Raw genomic sequence first — 20,046 nt, forward strand, 5'->3', positions numbered from 1 at the left:
ATTCATCACGCATTCCATTATAGCACGTGTTCCAGTAGAACAGTTATAAAGACAAATTTGGAGAATGAAATAACAATTGATCAAAATCTCATCAATTGTGAAGGATAGCTCTAACTTTTGTGTGTACTATGGGCTATTATTTTCTGAAATAAAACATTTCCCGGTATTTTAAATATTTAAAAAACGTACTCTAATGGGTGATACACAAATGCAACCCACTTGTTGAGATAGATCATGAAAGTCAATAAACTCTGTGAGATGACAGCTAATAGAAACTTGCAAATTTTATTGCTGACCAAAGAAACTCTAGAAAAACTAAGCATATAATTTAAAAAAGGACAATCACTGTTTTACTTGTTATTTTACTATTTTGAATATGTCGGCTGTTATAAGAACTGTAATGGGAGTTGAACAGTTGACAGAAAACATTATAACTGAGCAGAAGTGGCAAAATGTTTATCAGATTAAAGGATATAATTGTATATATAACGAAAGATTAAAGTAAGATTGATTGTTTAAATGAGTAAATTAAGCATTAGAGCTCATAAATATAATGACTTCTTAAAAATTATCCAGAAACTCCTTGTAATTTTAATAGTTATTTATTATTAAATGTACATTAGAATCATATTTATAATTAGAGAGACTGAAGAAAAAGGCTAGCATTATTACTGTTACAAAATCTACTTTTTTCATTTTGACACCTAAAAGACTGCATCTAAACTTAAATAACAATGATTTAAAAAATATGTTCACCACTAGATATGGCCATTTATAATATTTACCGTTCATATAGTTAAACATACCACTATTTTTTGATAGTTTACAGAAACATGCCAAGGTTGCACTTTTCAAGGAATATCTATTATTCCTTTATTGTTTGTACCAGTTACATGTTTGTACCTACAGGTTCCTGACGAATACTGAGGTGGTGAGATTATGAAATGTAATTATGTTTTCTGCAAGAGAAGCAAGGTTTTCCTTCTATTTCATTATGAGATTTGCCTGTTAAAAAGAAACGTATGATGATATAATTACAAGAGGCTATTCTCAAGCAACAACTGTCAGGGCAGTTTTTCACTGTTTAACAAGCTGAAAACCCACCTGTGAGTGCAATTGCAGACTAAAGTGTATTTAAAGGCAAGTTGTAAATTGTAGTCTCATTATTAGGAAAGTAAAAACGAACTCACAGTTCTTTGAAGAGGACAAATTTGGTGCAGGTAGAGGGCAGTTATGAATATAAAGTAAAATAAAGTTTATTTTTGATATTATTATTATTATTATTATTATTATTATTATTATTATTATTATTATTATTATCTACATTACTTCATTTTTCAAGTACACTAAAGATTTTGTCCAACAGGTGTATCCCATACCATAGTTCGAGTGCATAGTTCGCACTGAACTGGCATATACTGACTAACAGATAAATGAACATAAATTTGGCATTTGTAGACTTACATTTAACTTCACTTTCCTTATTGCTTTGATCGCTTATTTACAAAATTCAGACATTTTCCTAAAACTAAATTTTCAATCTCTTTTAGGGGGACATGTCATTAGAAACACTCGCTACATATATACCAGGCGAGTTGGCCGTGCGGTTAGAGACGCGCGGCTGTGTGCTTGCATCAAGGAGATAGTGGGTTTGAATCCACTGTCGGCAGCCCTGAAGATGATTTTCTGTGGTTTCTCATTTTCACACCAGGAAAATGCTGGGACTGTACCTTAATTAAGGCCATGGCTGCTTCTTTCCAACTCCTAGGACTTTCCTATCCCATTGTCGCCATAAGACCTATCTGTGTCGGTGCGACGTAAAGCCACTAGCTAAACAACCACAGGACAACATATAGTATTTATTACCACAAGAAAATATACAAATTCCCATAAGACATCTCTTCTACTCCACTGAACTACCACTCGATTTTACTGTCAGTTTCCGGATAGTCGAATGTTTGTTCCTAAGAAAGAAGCTATGGACCTTCCTACGAACACCATTTCAAATAAAATCAGTACTGTTACATACAAACTCTCTTCCCTTTGTACGACGGTCGATCTTTCGCTGGAGAATTTGTTTTTCCGTGCAGTTTAAATACCATGTGAGCTGTGTAAAGACTGCAGTCTATGTCATCATTTCTTCTACCATCCATTTAGGATTCTCATCCCGCGAGCTATGTATACGTTCAAAACAATCTGCTGTGATTTCATACTTAAATTCTCTGCCACTTTTATTGGCTTTAAAGTATTTTTCAATTGACTGAAGTGTTGCAGCAGTGAAACCCACATGTTGCTCACAGCTGGCAGCCATTATGAATACATCACCTACAGACAGTATTGCCAACAGTTCTTTTCAATCCATCTTCAACGCCATAAAAAATTATGCGAACTAATCTGTAAAGTGAAATAATGAAACAAACTCGAACAAAGTACACAACGCAATCAGATATTAAGCTCATGTTAAATAGTGTTATACAGAGTGTTCCAAAAAGAATATACGAATTTCAAATTCATATATTTATTAAACTGTAAGACATACGAATATGAAACTTTACACACATATTTATGAACCTCTCAATTTCAGATTACCAATGTTCAATGTCCTCCATAAGTGACACGAACAATATCACATCTATACCCGAATTCCTTCCATACTCGGGCAACGATGTCCTTTGTCACTGATGTTACGGCATTAAAGATCCGGTTCTTCAACTTTTCCAGGTTCTGTGGAGTGGTGGTACATAAATGTTGTCTTTAACGAAACCCCACAGGAAGAAGTCACAATGTGTCAAATCCGGTGACCGTGGAGCCCAGCTGAGACATGCTAAGTCGCCACCTCCTTGACAACCAATACAACGGTTCGGTAGAGTTTCATTCAGATATTCACGCACTTGGCGACTCCAGTGAGAAATAGTAGGGCCATTCATTACTGGTGAATTTGCGATTAAAGCAACATTGTAGTGTGACAGAAACTTGGGACCTTTTTCTCGGCATGAGTGATATTGACAGAGATGCACTGGGCATTGAAGACAAGCTAGGTAACAAACTAGTGTGTATTCTATTCAAGGGCTTGCCAACATTTTATAGAAAGTCTACCGGTTCCATTATATTTAACTTATTCCCTAGCTGGAGAGCAGCTGGCAAAATTAACATTAGATGCCATTTAAGCAGTCAGAGAATGTGACTTTCAAGTTTTTACAAATTGCTTTACATCGCACGAACACACATTGGTCTTACTGCAATGATGGGATGGGAAGTGGCTAGGAGTGGGAAGTAAGCACCAGCATTTTCCTGGTGTGAAAATGGGAAACCACAGAAAACCATTTTTGGGGCTGCCGACAGTGGTGTTCGAACCCACTATCTTCTGAATGCAAGTTCACAGCTGCGCATCCCTACCACATGGCCAGCTTGCTCAGTGGTTTTCAAGTTCTTTGAATAGTAACCGATAATCACCAGGTTAATATTTCAATTTTTGAAACATTATTTGGGGGATGTGGTACTTTTGAAACATGAAATAATACATCCATTTTGATAACAAAAGGTCACTATTTCTTAGTTATGACCTTAGTAATCTTTTGTAATGCTTCTGACAATTGTCTCTGATTTTCTTATTGCAGTTGTGCATTATCTTCCCTGAAAAGAATTACTAAACTGCTCCAATCTCCTCAAAGACAAATCCACAAGAGAAATAAAATGAGAGACTCATAATGATGGGCTTCCACAGTTCCTTCTATACATATTCCTGAAGCCACTTTTAAGCAACACTGTCGCAAGTAATTTACAGACGTGCGAGCGATTTATAAAACTCGGTAAGAAACCTCTCAATAGGAAGGTTTTAAAACTTTGGTGAAACCTTAATGGCAAAACCAAGAAAGCTGCATAATTTCTGTCTATGAAGCATACGCAGCTCTAATGTGGTAACTATTTATTTGTCTATCTACTTTAAAAAAACCTTGGCATACCTAAGTTGTATGTTCAAATTGAGAAGGAAGTGTAAAAATTAAGATTTGTAAATATCAGTGTGAGGTATGAGGCTATTTAAAATAAAATACTTAATTTGTACGAATTGTACACATTTGAAATTTGAGGAAGTAGGGAGCTTAACTATGAACCAGGTGACTGATTGGTGAATTACTAGCTTGCCACCCACCTACAGCTGCTTATCTGCCGGCTTTATAGTATTTCGTAGGTGACGATCTAACCAAACTGAGGGGTGGCTCCTGACTTCAAAAACAAGCAACAAACTTGGGAACTATTTACCACTGCAGAAACCACTGCACTGAACAACAACCTGGTTACCATCAAAGGGACCGCTTAGGACTTGAGTTGACTCACAGTATAGTGTAATAATAAAATTAAGAACAATAACACTATAAGTATCAAGAAAATATTTCAAAATATAGATGTGATTTAGCCTACGTTTTAAATGATCTATTGCATCTGATGATGAACCAACACAAGCACTGTCATCTATATTTTGAAATATTTTCTTGATGTGTTGACTGCTGTGCCATCCTTACACCACAGAGGACAAAGTTCTGCTGACTGTAGACCAGCTTGAAGTTCAAATGGAAGACACAGAAGACACTACAGCATAGAGGCATGATGATACACCCTATTTCCAGTGAAATCTCACTTTTCAAAAATTTGTTGGTTACATCCTTTTTCTGGTGAGGTCTTTAATTCCAGTTCACTGATTTCTGATTCCCATTCATCATCTAATACAGAAACTGGACAACGATACCACCTGATGCCCCATTGTACTGTACTTGATTTCATCCAACTGTTCATACAGTGATATGGGACACATCAATAATCATATTTACAGTAACAAAGGATAAAACTGTAATATACATGCTATGAGAAATAAAGAGAAATATACAATCTAGTAAAAAAGCATAGATTTAAAAAAAAAGATATACAAGTTCATTTTTTTAAAGAGCTAAGTATTCTTCAATAGAATAAAAACAATGGTTAGAAACATACATAGCCTACATACATACATAGATACATAACCAAGCTCGATAGCTGCAGTCGCTTGAGCGCAGCCAGTATCCAGTAATCGGGAGATACTGGGTTCGAGCTCCACTCTCGGCAGCCCTGAAGATGGTTTTCTGTGGTTTCCCATTTTCACACCAGGCAATCAATCAATCAATCAATACTGATCTGCATTTAGGGCAGTCGCCCAGGTGGCAGATTCCCTATTTGTTGTTTTCCTAGCCTTTTCCTAAATGATTTCAAAGAAATTGGAAATTTATTGAACATCTCCCTTGGTAAGTTATTCCAATCCCTAACTCCCCTTCCTATAAATGAATATTTGCCCCAGTTTGTCCTCTTGAATTCCAACTTTATCTTCATATTGTGATCTTTCCTACTTTTATAAACGCCATTCAAACTTATTCGTCTACTAATGTCATTCCACGCCATCTCTCCGCTGACAGCCCGGAACATACCACTTAGTCGAGCAGCTCTTCTTCTTTCTCTCAATTCTTCCCAACCCAAACATTGCAACATTTTTGTAACGCTACTCTTTTGTCGGAAATCGCCCAGATCAAATCGAGCTGCTTTTCTTTGGATTTTTTCCAGTTCTTGAATCAGGTAATCCTGGTGAGGGTCCCATACACTGGAACCATACTCTAGTTGAGGTCTTACCAGAGACTTATATGCCCTCTCCTTTACATTCTTACTACAACCCCTAAACACCCTCATAACCATGTGCAGAGATCTGTACCCTTTATTTACAATCCCATTTATGTGATTACCCCAATGAAGATCTTTCCTTATATTAACACCTAGATACTTACAATGATCCCCAAAAGGAACTTTCACCCCATCAACGCAGTAATTAAAACTGAGAGGACTTTTCCTACTTGTAAAACTTACAACCTGACTTTTAACCCCGTTTATCAACATACCATTGCCTGCTGTCCATCTCACAACATTTTCGAGGTCACGTTGCAGTTGCTCACAATCTTGTAACTTATTTATCACTCTATAGAGAATAACATCATCCGCAAAAAGCCTTACCTCCGATTCCACTCCTTTACTCATATCATTTATATATATAAGAAAACATAAAGGTCCGATAATACTGCCTTGAGGAATTCCCCTCTTAATTATTACACGGTCAGATAAAGCTTCACCTACTCTAATTCTCTGAGATCTATTTTCTAGAAATATAGCAACCCATTCAGTCACTCTTTTGTCTAGTCCAATTGCACTCATTTTTGCCAGTAGTCTCCCATGATCCACCCTATCAAATGCTTTAGACAGGTCAATCGCGATACAGTCCATTTGACCTCCTGAATCCAAGATATCTGCTGTATCTTGCTGGAATCCTACAAGTTGAGCTTCAGTGGAATAACCTTTCCTAAAACCGAATTGCCTTCTATCGAACCAGTTATTAATTTCACAAACATGTCTAATATAATCAGAAAGAATGCCTTCCCAAAGCTTGCATACAATGCATGTCAAACTGGCAAATGCCAGGGCTGTACCTTGATTAAGGCCACGGCCGCTTCCTTCCAATTCCTATGCCTTTCCTATCCCCATACCCAACTACCTTACATTTCTTCTTCTTCAACCCCAGTGCAGGCTTCCTTGTAATGGGTGGAACGTTATCAGTCTTTACACATTCTTCTTCACTAGACGTAATTGATTCAAGGATTTGGAACTTATTCCTTAGTTCAATGAGTAGGCCTACGCCTCGATCATGATTAGTTTTAGGCCTACTGATGGAACTCCTTGAAATTACCTCTGACCATGTCTCAGTTTGCACTTGAGTCACATCATTTAAATAATGTCTATTACGTTTTACACTTTCAATGTCCTCCCTTAACATCTGAATAATTTCACCCCTCGAGGCCACTTCGGATAATAAATTAAGACAGTTAACACAATTTCCCGCTTCCGCATGCACGATGCATGCGTCACATACACAGATACTTTGTGAACTATTTTCCCTTTCCCTGTTACTCTGATCCACATTTCCACTGGTATTTGACAACTTCTTCCCGTAATTAAATTCTATACACTCATTACTTTCCATTAAACTATTGCATTTCTGAAAATTCTCAACAGCTTGAGGAGCAACATGACTGGCAGGCACCATCTTACTTGAAATTTATCTCACTGATTACACATGCTCATCAGAAGGAGGTCACTGTCAACATTATTTTTGTTATCATCACACCCATAATTCCAGCTTAAAGTTGATGGGCTGTCCAAGTTTGCTCTGTTCACTTTCCAGTCCCTGCATTTATGCCCTTTTGAATCAAATCTTTAGTAAGGTTATCTTCAGGCAAGGTTTCTTCATCTGATGGTAATTCTAAATGTGACACTTCTCCTGCCATGAATAAATCCAAAATCTGAGAAGCATCCTCCTCAGGACTGAGGCACTGTTTGTTGACAAAATTCAAGATGTCACAAATCAGGGCAAAAATCAGATGAAGTTCACAATCTTTGAAAGACGTAATTACTGGAATGCACAAGCAGTCAATCTAAACACTAGAAGTCTGCACTTCACTATTCCCTCAAAACATACAGAACGCAACAAAGAAGAACGGCGGCTGAACTTTCAGGACACATTCCTCACATGTAGAAGAAGAAAACGATATATGAACATTGGTCCTGAAACTTTATTTTTGCTATGTTAAAATTCATTTCTACAACTCTATGTAGTGCATTAATCATGGGAAATACACAGGAAAAGAATGTACCTGCATACCACATGAAATGTTCAAAATGCCCTCAGTTAGTATTGATACATGCATGAACACACCACTGTATTGAAATCAGCACATCTGGGATTCAGTGTGACGGCAAGTTGATGCCAGTCGATGCACGTATAAAAGCTAACAGATGGAATTATGAACATTTCACGTAAGAAAGAGTTTTTAAGTGTGGCCAGTATCTAGTATTCAGGAGAATACCCCACTGTCGGCAGCCCTAGATGGTTTTCCGTAGTTTCCCATTTTCACACCCGGCAAATGCTGGGGATGCACCTTAATTAAGGCAACGGCCCCTTCCTTCCCACTCCTAGACCTTTCCTGTCCAATTGGCGCCATATGACTTATCTGTGTTGGTGCAACATAAAACAACTTGTAAAAAAAAGAAAATTGGTATGCTGTTATGTTCTGTTTCTGTGTGTTTTCATTGATTTACTATGTAGAGTTGTAGAACATGACTTCTAACTTGGAAACAAAGCATTTCCAGGCCCATGTCCATATAACATATATATTCTTCAATCAATCAATCAATCAATGATCTTCTTTAGGGTTGGCGCTCAGGTGGCAGATTCCGTATCAGTTGTTTACCTAGAATCTTCTTAAACATTTTCAAAGAACTTGGAAATTTATCGAACATTTTCCTTGATAATTTATGCCAATCCCTTACTCCTCGTCCTATAAATGAATATTTGTCCCAATTTGTCCTCCTGAATTCCAACTTTATCTTCATATTATGATCTTTCCTACTTTTGAAAGCTATGCTCACTCTTATTCATATACTTATGTCATTCCATGCCAACTCTCCACTGACAGCTCGAAACATACCACACATTAAAAGTAATGAAAACCACTGCAAATCCATATTGAAAGTAATCTTACTGTATGATAAAAGTAAGAAATTTATTTCTCTCCCACCTATTCAATACAACTCAATATGTTAAAGGATACCTATTAATCCTCAACGTAGGTGCTCTAGTAGAACTACGACATAAATACAATGTCTTTCTGGGCTAGTTACAAACTAAAAAAATAGAACTTATTCACTTTCTTTCTAATAAGACTATATCAAATACACATGCCAAGGTCCAATATTATGAAAAATGGCACAGTGTTGGAATGCATTTCCTTATTAGTTTTTATATAGTCATTTGTACAGAAGAAGATGGTGTAATGACATTTCAACAGCCTCATTAAATTGTTCTCTAATAAATTGTTCAACATAGGTGCTCGAGTAGAACTATGACATAAATACGTCTTTCTGGGCTAGTTACATATTTTTGAAAAAAAAAAAGAACTTATTCGCTACTTTTGAATAAGACTAATATCATGTATACATGCCAAGGTCCAATATTACAAAAAATGGCACAGTGTTGGAATACTTTTCCTTTTCATTTTGTATATAATCATTTGCATTGTTCTATACTCGCTTTCATCATTTTGTACAATTTTTAAACTTTCATTCATACTCAACACTGACCATGGCTCAAGGCCATCAATATTGTTAATTTTTCACTTGTACCTAAATCAAGTTACTCATATAATGACAGCTTTTTAAGTGAAGTTTTTTAATGTATTCAATTTTGTAGTAGATTTCAGATTAATTTTAACCAGGTACCTGATATGGTTTGAGGTAATGCTGCAGCTGATGATGCCCCATAGGAAAGGGCAAAACATGTCCCAATTCTTATTTTAATGAGGATTTAACTCTAACATATTGAGCTGTATTGAATAGGTGGGAGAGAAATAAATTTCTTACTTTTATCATAACATACCACACAGTCGAGCATCTCGTCTCCTTATTCCCAAGTCTTCCCAGCCCAAAGTTCTTCTTCTACAAGTGACGAATATGTCCTGAAAGTCATTGTTACACTATGAATACACAAAATGCTCTTAGAATTTGTTACGGAATATGGCAACAAACCTCGGGGAAACTTTATTGCAAAGCTCACTAAAAATAACGTATAATGAGCTCCAGAAATTTGAGACATTCATTGTTACAGTCGTAATATTAACAGAAGCACTCTGACAGTGCAGGGAGGGTTTGTTCACTGCGTGACTGGCTGGAGAAAAGGGAGGTAGGTTTGTGGTTGCCATGGAAATATGGGCGGACTCACTGCAGTTGCATGAGATGCACCTGCTGTTTACCTGCAGCTGCTTGGAGTTGCCAAACCTCTAACTTTTCAGCTAGATTTTTGCGAATGGTTCAGTGCAAGTTCTATACTATTCCTGTTTCTATTGTGTGAGCATTATTAAGCATCCAACAGCATTTTTAAATACTAATACAGTACAACTATTTTATTTCAATACCTATTTTTAGGATGATGAATACTCAACTGGAGGGGAGGGAGGTCCAGGACTCATCCGCTTCATGAGAAAATACCGTGGTCGTGGTGCGACTATTCATCATCAAGGAAGGGAGATGATATATGCCAAAAGGGAATTCTTTGAGGAGGTGGCTAAGAGTTTGTCAGAAAGGAATGTTCCTTTAATTCCATTCCAGAGAATCTAGGAACTCACTGCCAAAGCTCTTCATGTTAGCAAATATACTGTGACAAGAATTACGAAGAAGAAATACAGCAACTTAGAAGAGAGCTCATCTAAACTGCCTGGAGAGAAGAGGCCTAAAACTGCCAGAATCACAAAGGTGGATCTATTTCAAGAGGATGCCATGTGCCGTCACATGCACAGTATTACTCCAGGAAGGAACATCCAACAATTACAATGCTGCTGGTTATACTTCAGGAAGATTTATTTAATGGCAGTTACTCTTTCTTACTGAACGTGGTTCATAACCTTGTTTATAAATACAATGGCAGGAAACAATATCCAAACACCAAGAAGGGGTTGTGCTAGATTAACGAATGTTGGTAGGCATGTTTATACATCTGGAAGATAACGATGATTCAAATTTCCCACAAATCGCATTAGTGTGGCGCTAGTAGCGACCCATGATGTTGCACATCAGGTTTCCTTTAAATTCTGGCTGTACTGTGCGAGGGCGTTAGTTATCTGTAAGATTGGATGGAGTGACTGTGAGCAGGTCAAGAATGCCTTTACAACGATGAAAAGGACAGTATCAACAGCTCACTGTGGTTGAACAAGGCTGTATAATAGGGCTATGTGAAGGTGGATTTTCCTTCCACGCTATTGCAGAATGACTTGGCAGGAATGTCTCCACTGTGCATGCGTGCTGACAGCATTACTCACGAGATGGTACGCTCACAAGAAGAGGCTCGAAACGTTCCCGTGGCACCACCGAGAGGAGGATCCCCATATTTGGCGCATGGCTGTGACGCAGCGGACTGCGTCTGCAGCAGCAATTTGAGCGGCAGTTGGCAACAATGTGACACAATGAACTGTTCAAAATTAGTTACCATACTTGAAGGACAGCTCTGAGCCAGATGCCCTGCATTCCACTTACCCCAAACCACCTCTTTCTGCGACTTCAGTGATGTCAAGCGGGAGCTCACTGGAGGATGGAGTGGAGGTCCATTGTGTTTTCCGATGAAAGCTGGTTGTACCTTGGTGTCAGTGATGGCCATGTGTTGGTTAGAAGGAGGCCAGATGGGTGCCTGCATTCCACCTGTCTGCGGCGTTGACACATTGGACCTAGACTGGGAGATCCGGTCTAGGGAGCAATTTCCTATGACAGCAGGAGTACTCTCGTGATTATCCCACGCACCCTGACTGCAGATGTGCACGCCCGTCTGGTGATCGACCTGCTGCACTGCCATTCATCAACAGCATTCCTGGGGGTGTTTTCCAACAGGATAATGCACACCCCCATGCCGCTGTTGTAACCCAATGTGCTCTACAGAGTGTCAAGATGTTGCCTTGGTCTGCTCGATCCCCTGATCTGTCCCCGTTCCAGCACATATGGGACATCATTGGACGACAACTCCAGCGTCATTCCCAACGGGCATTAACCATCACATGGAACTCCATCCCACAAGCTGACATCCGGCACCTGTACGACACAATGCATGCACATTTGCAAGCCTGCATTCAACAGTCAGATGATTAAACCGGTTACTAATGGACCAACATGACACATTTGCGATGGCTTTTCTCACGCGGATATTAACCTGTAGTCTTGTACCCTTGCTCAATTAAATGTTACCTGAACAAATATATTGCCAATATTTCCATATTCTACATTCCTTATTCCATGGTATTTTAATTTTTGTTCCGCCAGTGTATAAAACTATCAATAGTAGGAAGTTCCTGTGGGATAGAGGTGACAGCTGCTCTAAGAAGTACACTCCTGTAGATTTGAAGATGGAACCTAATATGAACATTAAAACAAGAATAATAGTTAACACCACCTTTCCAATACTTATCTTTCCTATATTTAGGAAATAAACATTACAACAGGCGTTGTAAGATGGGACATGTTTCGCTTAACAGTCGTAAGCATCATCAGCCGAAAATAAATCTTAGCCTAAAGTTAGGTCAGGGCCCTGAACCTAGTGTCCTTAACATATATGGCACCCTAAGAATCAACATTTATATTTATAAAATGAAAATAGGCTTAAAACTAGTGTGAAAAAACATGGAATGCTACAACATGGGTAAGAGAAAAAACACAATCGAGTTGAGACAGAGGATAAGAACAGAAAGTTGGCTACAATACAGAGCTGGTAGTGAAATAATTAAAATCATTAGGATTTTTAACCTCTGGCAACACGATTACGTGTTTTTTTCTAACTCAGCCATGATGAACACTCATATGTTTTCACTCTTGTTTTTATGTTTGAACATTCGGATTGACTGACTGGTAACAATGATATCCTAATGATTTTAATTATTTCACTACCAGCTCTGTATTGTAGGCAACTTTCTGTTCTTATCCTCTGTCTCAACTCGATTGTGTTTTTTCTCTTAGCCATGTTGTAACATTCCATGTTTTTTCACACTAGTTTTAAGCCTATTTTCATTTTATAAATATAAATGTTGATTCTTAGGGTGCCATATATGTTAAGGACACTAGGTTCAGGGCCCTGACCTACCTTTAGGCTAAGATTTATTTTCGGCTGATGATGCTTACGACTGTTAAGCGAAACATGTCCCATCTTACAACGCCTGTTGTAATGTGGTGTTAACTATTATTCTTGTTTTAATGTTCATATCTGATGTCCAATACGGTCTACAATGAGATTTATTACTTGTAATGGAACCTAATGTCAATTTTTCTTACGTGTTCTATGTTTATGCTACTAAGGATTGTTGAGATTTTTTTTCGCTATTTGTTTTATGTTGCACCGACCGACAATGAGACAGGAAAGGCCTAGGAATGGGAAAGAAGTGGCCATGGCCTTAATGAAGATAGTGCCCCAGCATTTGCCTGGCATGAAAATGGGAAACCACGGAAAATCATCTTCAGGGCAGCCGACAGTGGGCTTCGAATCCACTATTTCCTAGATGCGAGCTCACAGCTGCGTACTCCTAACCGCATGGCCAACTCGCCCGGTGATTGTTGAGATAAAGGATGGGTATGTTGAAGGATTTGACAAGATATAGGTACCGGTACCAACCTGTCAATGGGAACTGAACATGATACTAAGTCAGTTGTAGTCTGGCAAGCTACAACAGAATACAGTGATCAGAACAAAGGAGAGAGTGACAAGTAGAAAGGAATATGGCAACACAACGCAACGGCACTACAGTAACCCCTCCCTCTTGCACTAGCTGTCAGACTATATATTAAGACTATACTCAACTGAGACTTGTTAGTTACAATTGTGTATATTCGTAAATTTGCTCCTGTAACTGCTCTGAAATCAACACTGGAGTTATATTAGTTATTGCAGGGTACAAAGAAAGCCTATAAAAAGGCACCCGTAGAATATTAGCAACTGGACTTCAATTCAAAATGAAATAATAATTTCAAACAAATACCATGTTTTCCGAAGAACAATCATGGCCGTGGTGTGCCAATTTCAGTTAAGATTTCTGCGATCTGTTCACAAGAAAACAGACATCGTTGAGGCTAGATATGTAATTTAAATAATTGTAAATGTCTAAATAAGGTTGAATTTTTAAAATGAAATAAAACAAAACAACAACTGGGGAAAAAATTAATGTACAAAATTGTAGCCAGTGGGTCTGAAACAGTTAGAACAAGTTTAAAATTTTTTATGCTAGTGTATGTATGTATGTATGTATGTATGTATGTATGTATGTATGTATGTATGTATGTATGTATGTATGTATGTATGTATGTATGTATGTATTAAAGATATGTCCATATGTCTCATGGTGACAAGATGATTAAAGGAACATGTTTCTCGACTTGTAGATCATATATTACAGTTAAGAGCCTATTTTAAGCACTTACAGACTTTTAGATTCACAAATGCTGATTTCTAAATTTAGTGATGAGTGATACTTTCTAAATATCTAACACCCCTTCATGGCACTACAGCCCTGATGGGCCTTGGCCTATAAAGTGACTACCGCTCAGTTAAAAAAACCTACAGATTAAGAGGTTACATGTTCACCATGACAAATTCATTTGGCAGTTATTCTGCGCTTAGAAGACTGGGGTCATTATCTCACTGACAGATAGCTCCTCAATTATTCTAACATAGCAAAATACTGATTTCTACTGATGACTAATTACAAAAGGGAAAGCTAGGAAGCAGATACAATATCATTGGGGCAGAGAAGGAATGGATATAGAAGAACTGGAAGTGATGAGGGGAGAGCCTACCTATTTGAAGACGGCAGTATACGGAGTTGCAGAGATTGTCCTTTTGAGTTTTCATGTGTCTTCTCTTTCTGTCTGTTCCCTCTTTCCCCAATGATCTGTCATTGTGCTTAACCTACTATGTGATCCTTTTCATGTTCCTTTCTTTCTCTATATATATTACTTTATTTGTTATTCATTTGTTCCCTTCCATTACTTATTATGATTATGATGACATCTAGTATACAAAGCATCCCATTAAGTGCTAATGGTTTTCAGGAACTGACAGGATGTTGAAATTTGGTCCCGAAAGAGTTCTTTCTTGTGCAGGTAAATCTCCCAACATACCAGCATATCAACCATCTTTAACCCTCAAGCTGCACAATTGTTTTTGGACTTGTTCACAAAAGAATGCAATAATAAGGCCAAAAAAATGTTATCAAAAACTTTATTTGATATGCTATACTTTTTCCATCAGCTGACTTGAGTAAATACTCCTTTCTGATAGACTTCAACAATGCATTATTGTTGACTATAAAAAGAGACTGTGAATTTTGTCCTATTACCTAACAAACCCATTTTAGGTCAAGGTTAGAAATAATTACAAACTACACGTTTTTTTTGTTACTATCCATTCATTTAAGGGTAAATTATTGCTAATAAAAAGGAATCTCAAAAATCATTGAGAAAGTGTAGTATTTAGAGCATGGGTCGTTTTCGACCTCAGCATTCAATTTGACATTTACCAACATAACTGCGCATTAACTATCACTTCCAAAGCATCACTTCCATACCTTTTTCAATGATTCATCGCTATTCAAAAAGAATACTAAAAGTATACCCTGTTTTCCAGTAACCTCAAAACAGGTTTTATACAGCACTTCTCGAAGCCTACATGCCTGGGACCATTTCTTGAAAATAATTATATACATTCCGAAATGTCCCTTTTGTATTACTGAGTGATCATTAATGTAGAAAAACGGCATTAAACAAGAGAAATAAAATCGAAGCATGATGGGTCGTATATTACCCACTGGCCTAAAATGGGTTAATAAGGCAGTGATTTCAGGCTTTGTTATTTATAACAAAACAATAGACTACTACAGATACTTACACTTACGTGCAAGTAGTCAATGCTGTGGCTCCAAAATGTTTTCTTTAATTCAAGGAGTAAAGGGGAATAACACAGGAAACTGCAACATTGTTACTCGTAAGCGAACTGAAGTTGAATATCGCAGTGAATGGAAAAAATATTGCAGATGAATATCACCGTTTAAGGGTCAAATTCCATTTGATTATGCAAGAATCAAACTGCCAACCTTGAGGTTTGAATGCCAGTGTAGTCACTCAACCTTAACAACAATCATTATTGGTTACATAATATAATACCGATGGGCTGAATTTTTCTAATTTGTAACAGTACTCAATTCTATGATGTACAAAGGTGGAAAATTTGAATCTAAAGGATCTTCCAGACAAACAGTACACAGATAGGTTTAAAAATATCAGAATTTCATTAACAGCAAAGGTTACTATAATAAACAAACTGAATGCCCAAGACAAACTCTATGATGCTGCAAGCAAGTCAGTTGAGAAGGATACGAAGATAACCAATTTATTTCCGAGAAGAGATGATAGTTTTGAAGAATAATGCTGAGAAGCAGAGAGATATTTTAAGCCAGGATCAATGGAAATTATACTGGAAAAAATTAATGATAAGCTTTAATATCAGTGATAGGATGGTACTTATCAATTTGCTTAGAGCTCATTTTAGCAGTTTTATTGCTTTGTTTAGGCTTTATATGTTTTAGCCTCTTGCTCACGGTATTGACTCTGATAGTGAATATATATATGCTTTACTTCAAAATTTTATCACAGAGCCACTATACGTGCATGCATATCTTTAAAACTATACTCATAAAATGCAATAGCATTTTCCTTGATTATGCAAGTTATTTTCACTTCTTCCCACGTCAATCTACTTGATTTATAAAAAAATTTGAATTCCAAAACTACAAGCCTACTCTACAACAAGGAAGATGAAGGAGATATTATATTTGAAAATTTTAGTGGCTTGACAGAAGCTTACTTACTTCCATTTGTGTGGGTGGTAACAATAGGAGGGTTATCCAAGCTGCAGTGCACTGGGGACAAATAAAAACAGAAACAGACAATACAGGAAGGAGCACAACCATGCCTAAAAGCAACTTTAAAAAAAAAAACACACAGTAAATTAAAATATAACACAGCATTCAAGCAAGATACAAGCATTTAGCAAAATTATTTTAAAAAGAGCATCTTTCTATCCCTTGACATAACAAATAAAATATGAATTATACAACACAAAAAAACAATGGCAACAAACACCAAACTTTTAGAGTTCATGCAATTGTTTGAAGGTCTAATTTCAAACTTTAATTGGCTTCATGTTGTGAATTCTGAATAAATATGATGAAAATATTCTATTTGAGTCAGTTGTGCACATTTTGCAGTACTAGAACAAAGTCATCAATGTTACTTAATGATTCATATATACATGTTTGTGGCAAAGAAGTCTAGATTTGATTTATATTCAGAATTCCCACATTATGAGATCTGGGAAACATTTAATGCATGCCATTCCAATGACCGAGGCAGAGGACATTTAGACTACAACAAAAGATATACTGTAGTACATACCATCATAGTTACAACAGCAGAAACTGCATAAATGTAACTGCCAGGGATATATATATATATAGAGAGAGTGGCAGGGGTGTTAGGTTAGAACCCTCATTAAATTTTCTATAACTTCTAACAACATTTTTACTGTAGTTTACTAATCTGAAGACTCCACAGTTTAAACCTCATAACTACCGCAAACAGAGTTAGCTTCTGACACAGTGAAATGAACATAATGCAACTTCGAACGGTGCATTTATATGGAACGGTGCACTTGTATTATTTATTGACATGCAAACTCTCTCTCCATGAACCTGTACTTACCAAACACCTTCAGCTTCAATCTACTGAGCAAGTTGGTTACACAGTACAGCTCACGCACCTGTAAGCTTGCATTCTGAAGATGGTGGGTTCGAGCCTCACCATTTGCAGTCCAGAAGGTGGCCTTCCAAGGTTTTCTATTTTCATACCAGGTAAATGCCTGGCCCATACCTTAATTAAATCCATGGCCAATACCTTCCCAGTCCTAGCCATTTCTTACCTCATTGTCGTCAACCACCAATAGGTGTTGGTTTGATGTTACGGAAATGGCGAAGTTTTAAAAAAGGTCAGCCTACAAACTTTTCCAAATTTTTTCCTTTGCTTACATTTTAAAGAGGATCTAGTGATATAAATAAATTTAATAAATTTGTTTAATACAATGATCTGTCCAGATAAAGATGCACTATTCTTAATAAATACATGTGTTCTCCCTACCAATAAGTTGAATTCAGTTCAGTCAGAAAGTAAGTCATTTGTAAATTTATATTATGAACTCCCAGGGTTTGTAGGGGTATCAATGTGGAAATACTGGTTTAGGAGCTCATGTTCACAAACGTTTTGTTTCGATGATAAACATTCATCCCACATCATGTCCATGTAACATCACCAGACAGTTAGCAGTGACATTATCACTAGTCGAGATGATGATGATGACTATAACAATGATGTCTAAATATTTCTACAAATATCAGGGAGTAGAACTTAGCAATGAATGTAGGGTTAATTAATTTATAGAGGGTCTATCAATTTACCAACGATTCAAATGTTGGTATAAGAAATCAAAATACTTTAAAATAAAATACCCAGATAATATGAATGGTTAACATTAAATGTGATTCACAAGTCATATATGGTTCAATAAATGTTCAACCTGGATATTTTCACTATGCCTACTTGAAACAAAGCTGCAACAAACAGAACAGGTCACTAAGCACTAATACCAAGACAATTCAGAGCTGATGACTACAATGTCTCAACCCGTAAAATGAAACCACACCCATACCAGGACTGTAGATATTTTACACTAGCTACTTGTTTAGGGAAAAATGTAAAGAAGAGGGATGAGGGTTATGTGAGACTTAAACGTTAACCAGGAGAGTGGGAGATACTGATACTGATACTGATTAAGTTAACAAGCCTGCTGATCTCATAGCACTGTAAGAAGCAAGCAAAAAATAATGTTTAGGAGTGATGAAGATACTAGTTGATAGAAGCAATGGGGTCAAAAACAGCCATACATAAATAATTCCCAGGCCAGAACAGAAACTTCCATACATCCAATGCTTTCTGTAGCAAATGCAACCTATTTCACCCAGTGATATTATTAAGTTTATATTTGCTTCCTTATGAACCTAAAACTGCAAGAAAATTGCAAATATAATTCTTATAGCAAGTCATTTTGTGCATTATTAACTATGCATTCCAAATATTTTTCAATAAAACACAAACTCATTGACAGGAAAGCACATCTCTTACAGGTGAAGAACAGAAAGTAATTTAATTTTTCCAGAAGTAGTCACACATAATATTATTTTGCAGTAGGTAACAAAAAATACTTCTCTCAGGATAAGCCAACAAAAATAAGTAGCTGGTGGCATACGATAACATGAAACATTTTTATTCAAAGGAGGAGCAGGGGATATTACTGAATGTGTACACACATGATGGAAGTGAACTCTACCAATGAACTTTCAGAGGTTGTTCAGAGATGCTGGTCGTGTATTTTGATATAAGGAACAACTCATGGTTACTGGTGACTCATTATTGAGTAATTGCATTTCTATTTTTTCTCCATATATGACTAAGTTTGTGGATGTGTAAACAGAATTTGTTTTGTTTTTCAAACTAAACTGTCTTTACATATGTTTACTTAGCACAATATCGTTTGTCTACCTACTTGCCACAGTACCCGCTGCTGAGCGTAATGTTATACTGCAGTCTGCAATCCTGCCATGGGGCTTGAACACTATCATGACAATATGAACTCAGCGCTCCATTAATCTAGGCTTTTCAGACCAGGGTGACAGTCTCCCTGTCAGATAGCTCCTCAATTGTTCTCATGTAAGCAGAGTAGAATACATTAAATCAACTTCATGGTCCATATCGCACTTTAACAGATTCACAACTCAGTATTTTTTATTTTCCACCTTGTCGATACATTAAATTATTTTACGTTTAATAATGAAATTTACCGGTAAAAAGGACTCTCAATGGGTGCCCCAGCACCAGGAATATTGGCTAACATATACTTAGACTACTTGGAACACACAAAGATTATTAATCAAATAGAGGGATTGGATTTTTGGACACGATATGTGGATGATGTTTACGGTATAATAAATAACAGACTTACCGACAGAATTTTTAAAAAAATGAATTGAATCATTTGGATTCCAATATAAAATTCACTTTAGAAGAAGAAGAAGAAGAAGAAGAAGAAGAAGAAGAAGAAGAAGAAGAAGAAGAAGAAGAAGACAGGTCATTGAATGTTCTAGACGTAGTCACAATGAGAGAGGAAAAAGGATGTTCTTTCAAAATACACAGAAAATCCACTTTCACACCAACCACTATCAGGAACAACTCGTTACACCCTGAGGCACAGAAAAGTTCAGCATATTATAGTCATGTTAACAGAGCGTTTAGTATACC

General features: G+C 36.9%; 1 protein-coding gene across 2 annotated transcripts in view; it reads right to left on the reverse strand.

Annotated features, from left to right (window-relative positions):
- The window catches only part of Eph (Eph receptor tyrosine kinase), a 1,044,814-nt gene that overhangs the window by 51,185 nt on the left and 973,583 nt on the right, over nt 1–20,046 (reverse strand). The window contains exon 14 of one of the 2 annotated variants that reach the window (XM_067142089.2): nt 16,509–16,559. The exons of the other annotated variant lie outside the window; for it this stretch is intronic. Within the exon in view, the coding sequence (XP_066998190.1) occupies nt 16,509–16,559 (51 nt within the window). The remainder of the gene's footprint in view (nt 1–16,508; nt 16,560–20,046) is intronic. 2 annotated transcript variants of the gene reach the window in all.

This window comes from Anabrus simplex, chromosome 2 (assembly GCF_040414725.1).
Source record: "Anabrus simplex isolate iqAnaSimp1 chromosome 2, ASM4041472v1, whole genome shotgun sequence".
NCBI classification, from domain to species: Eukaryota; Metazoa; Arthropoda; class Insecta; order Orthoptera; family Tettigoniidae; genus Anabrus; species Anabrus simplex.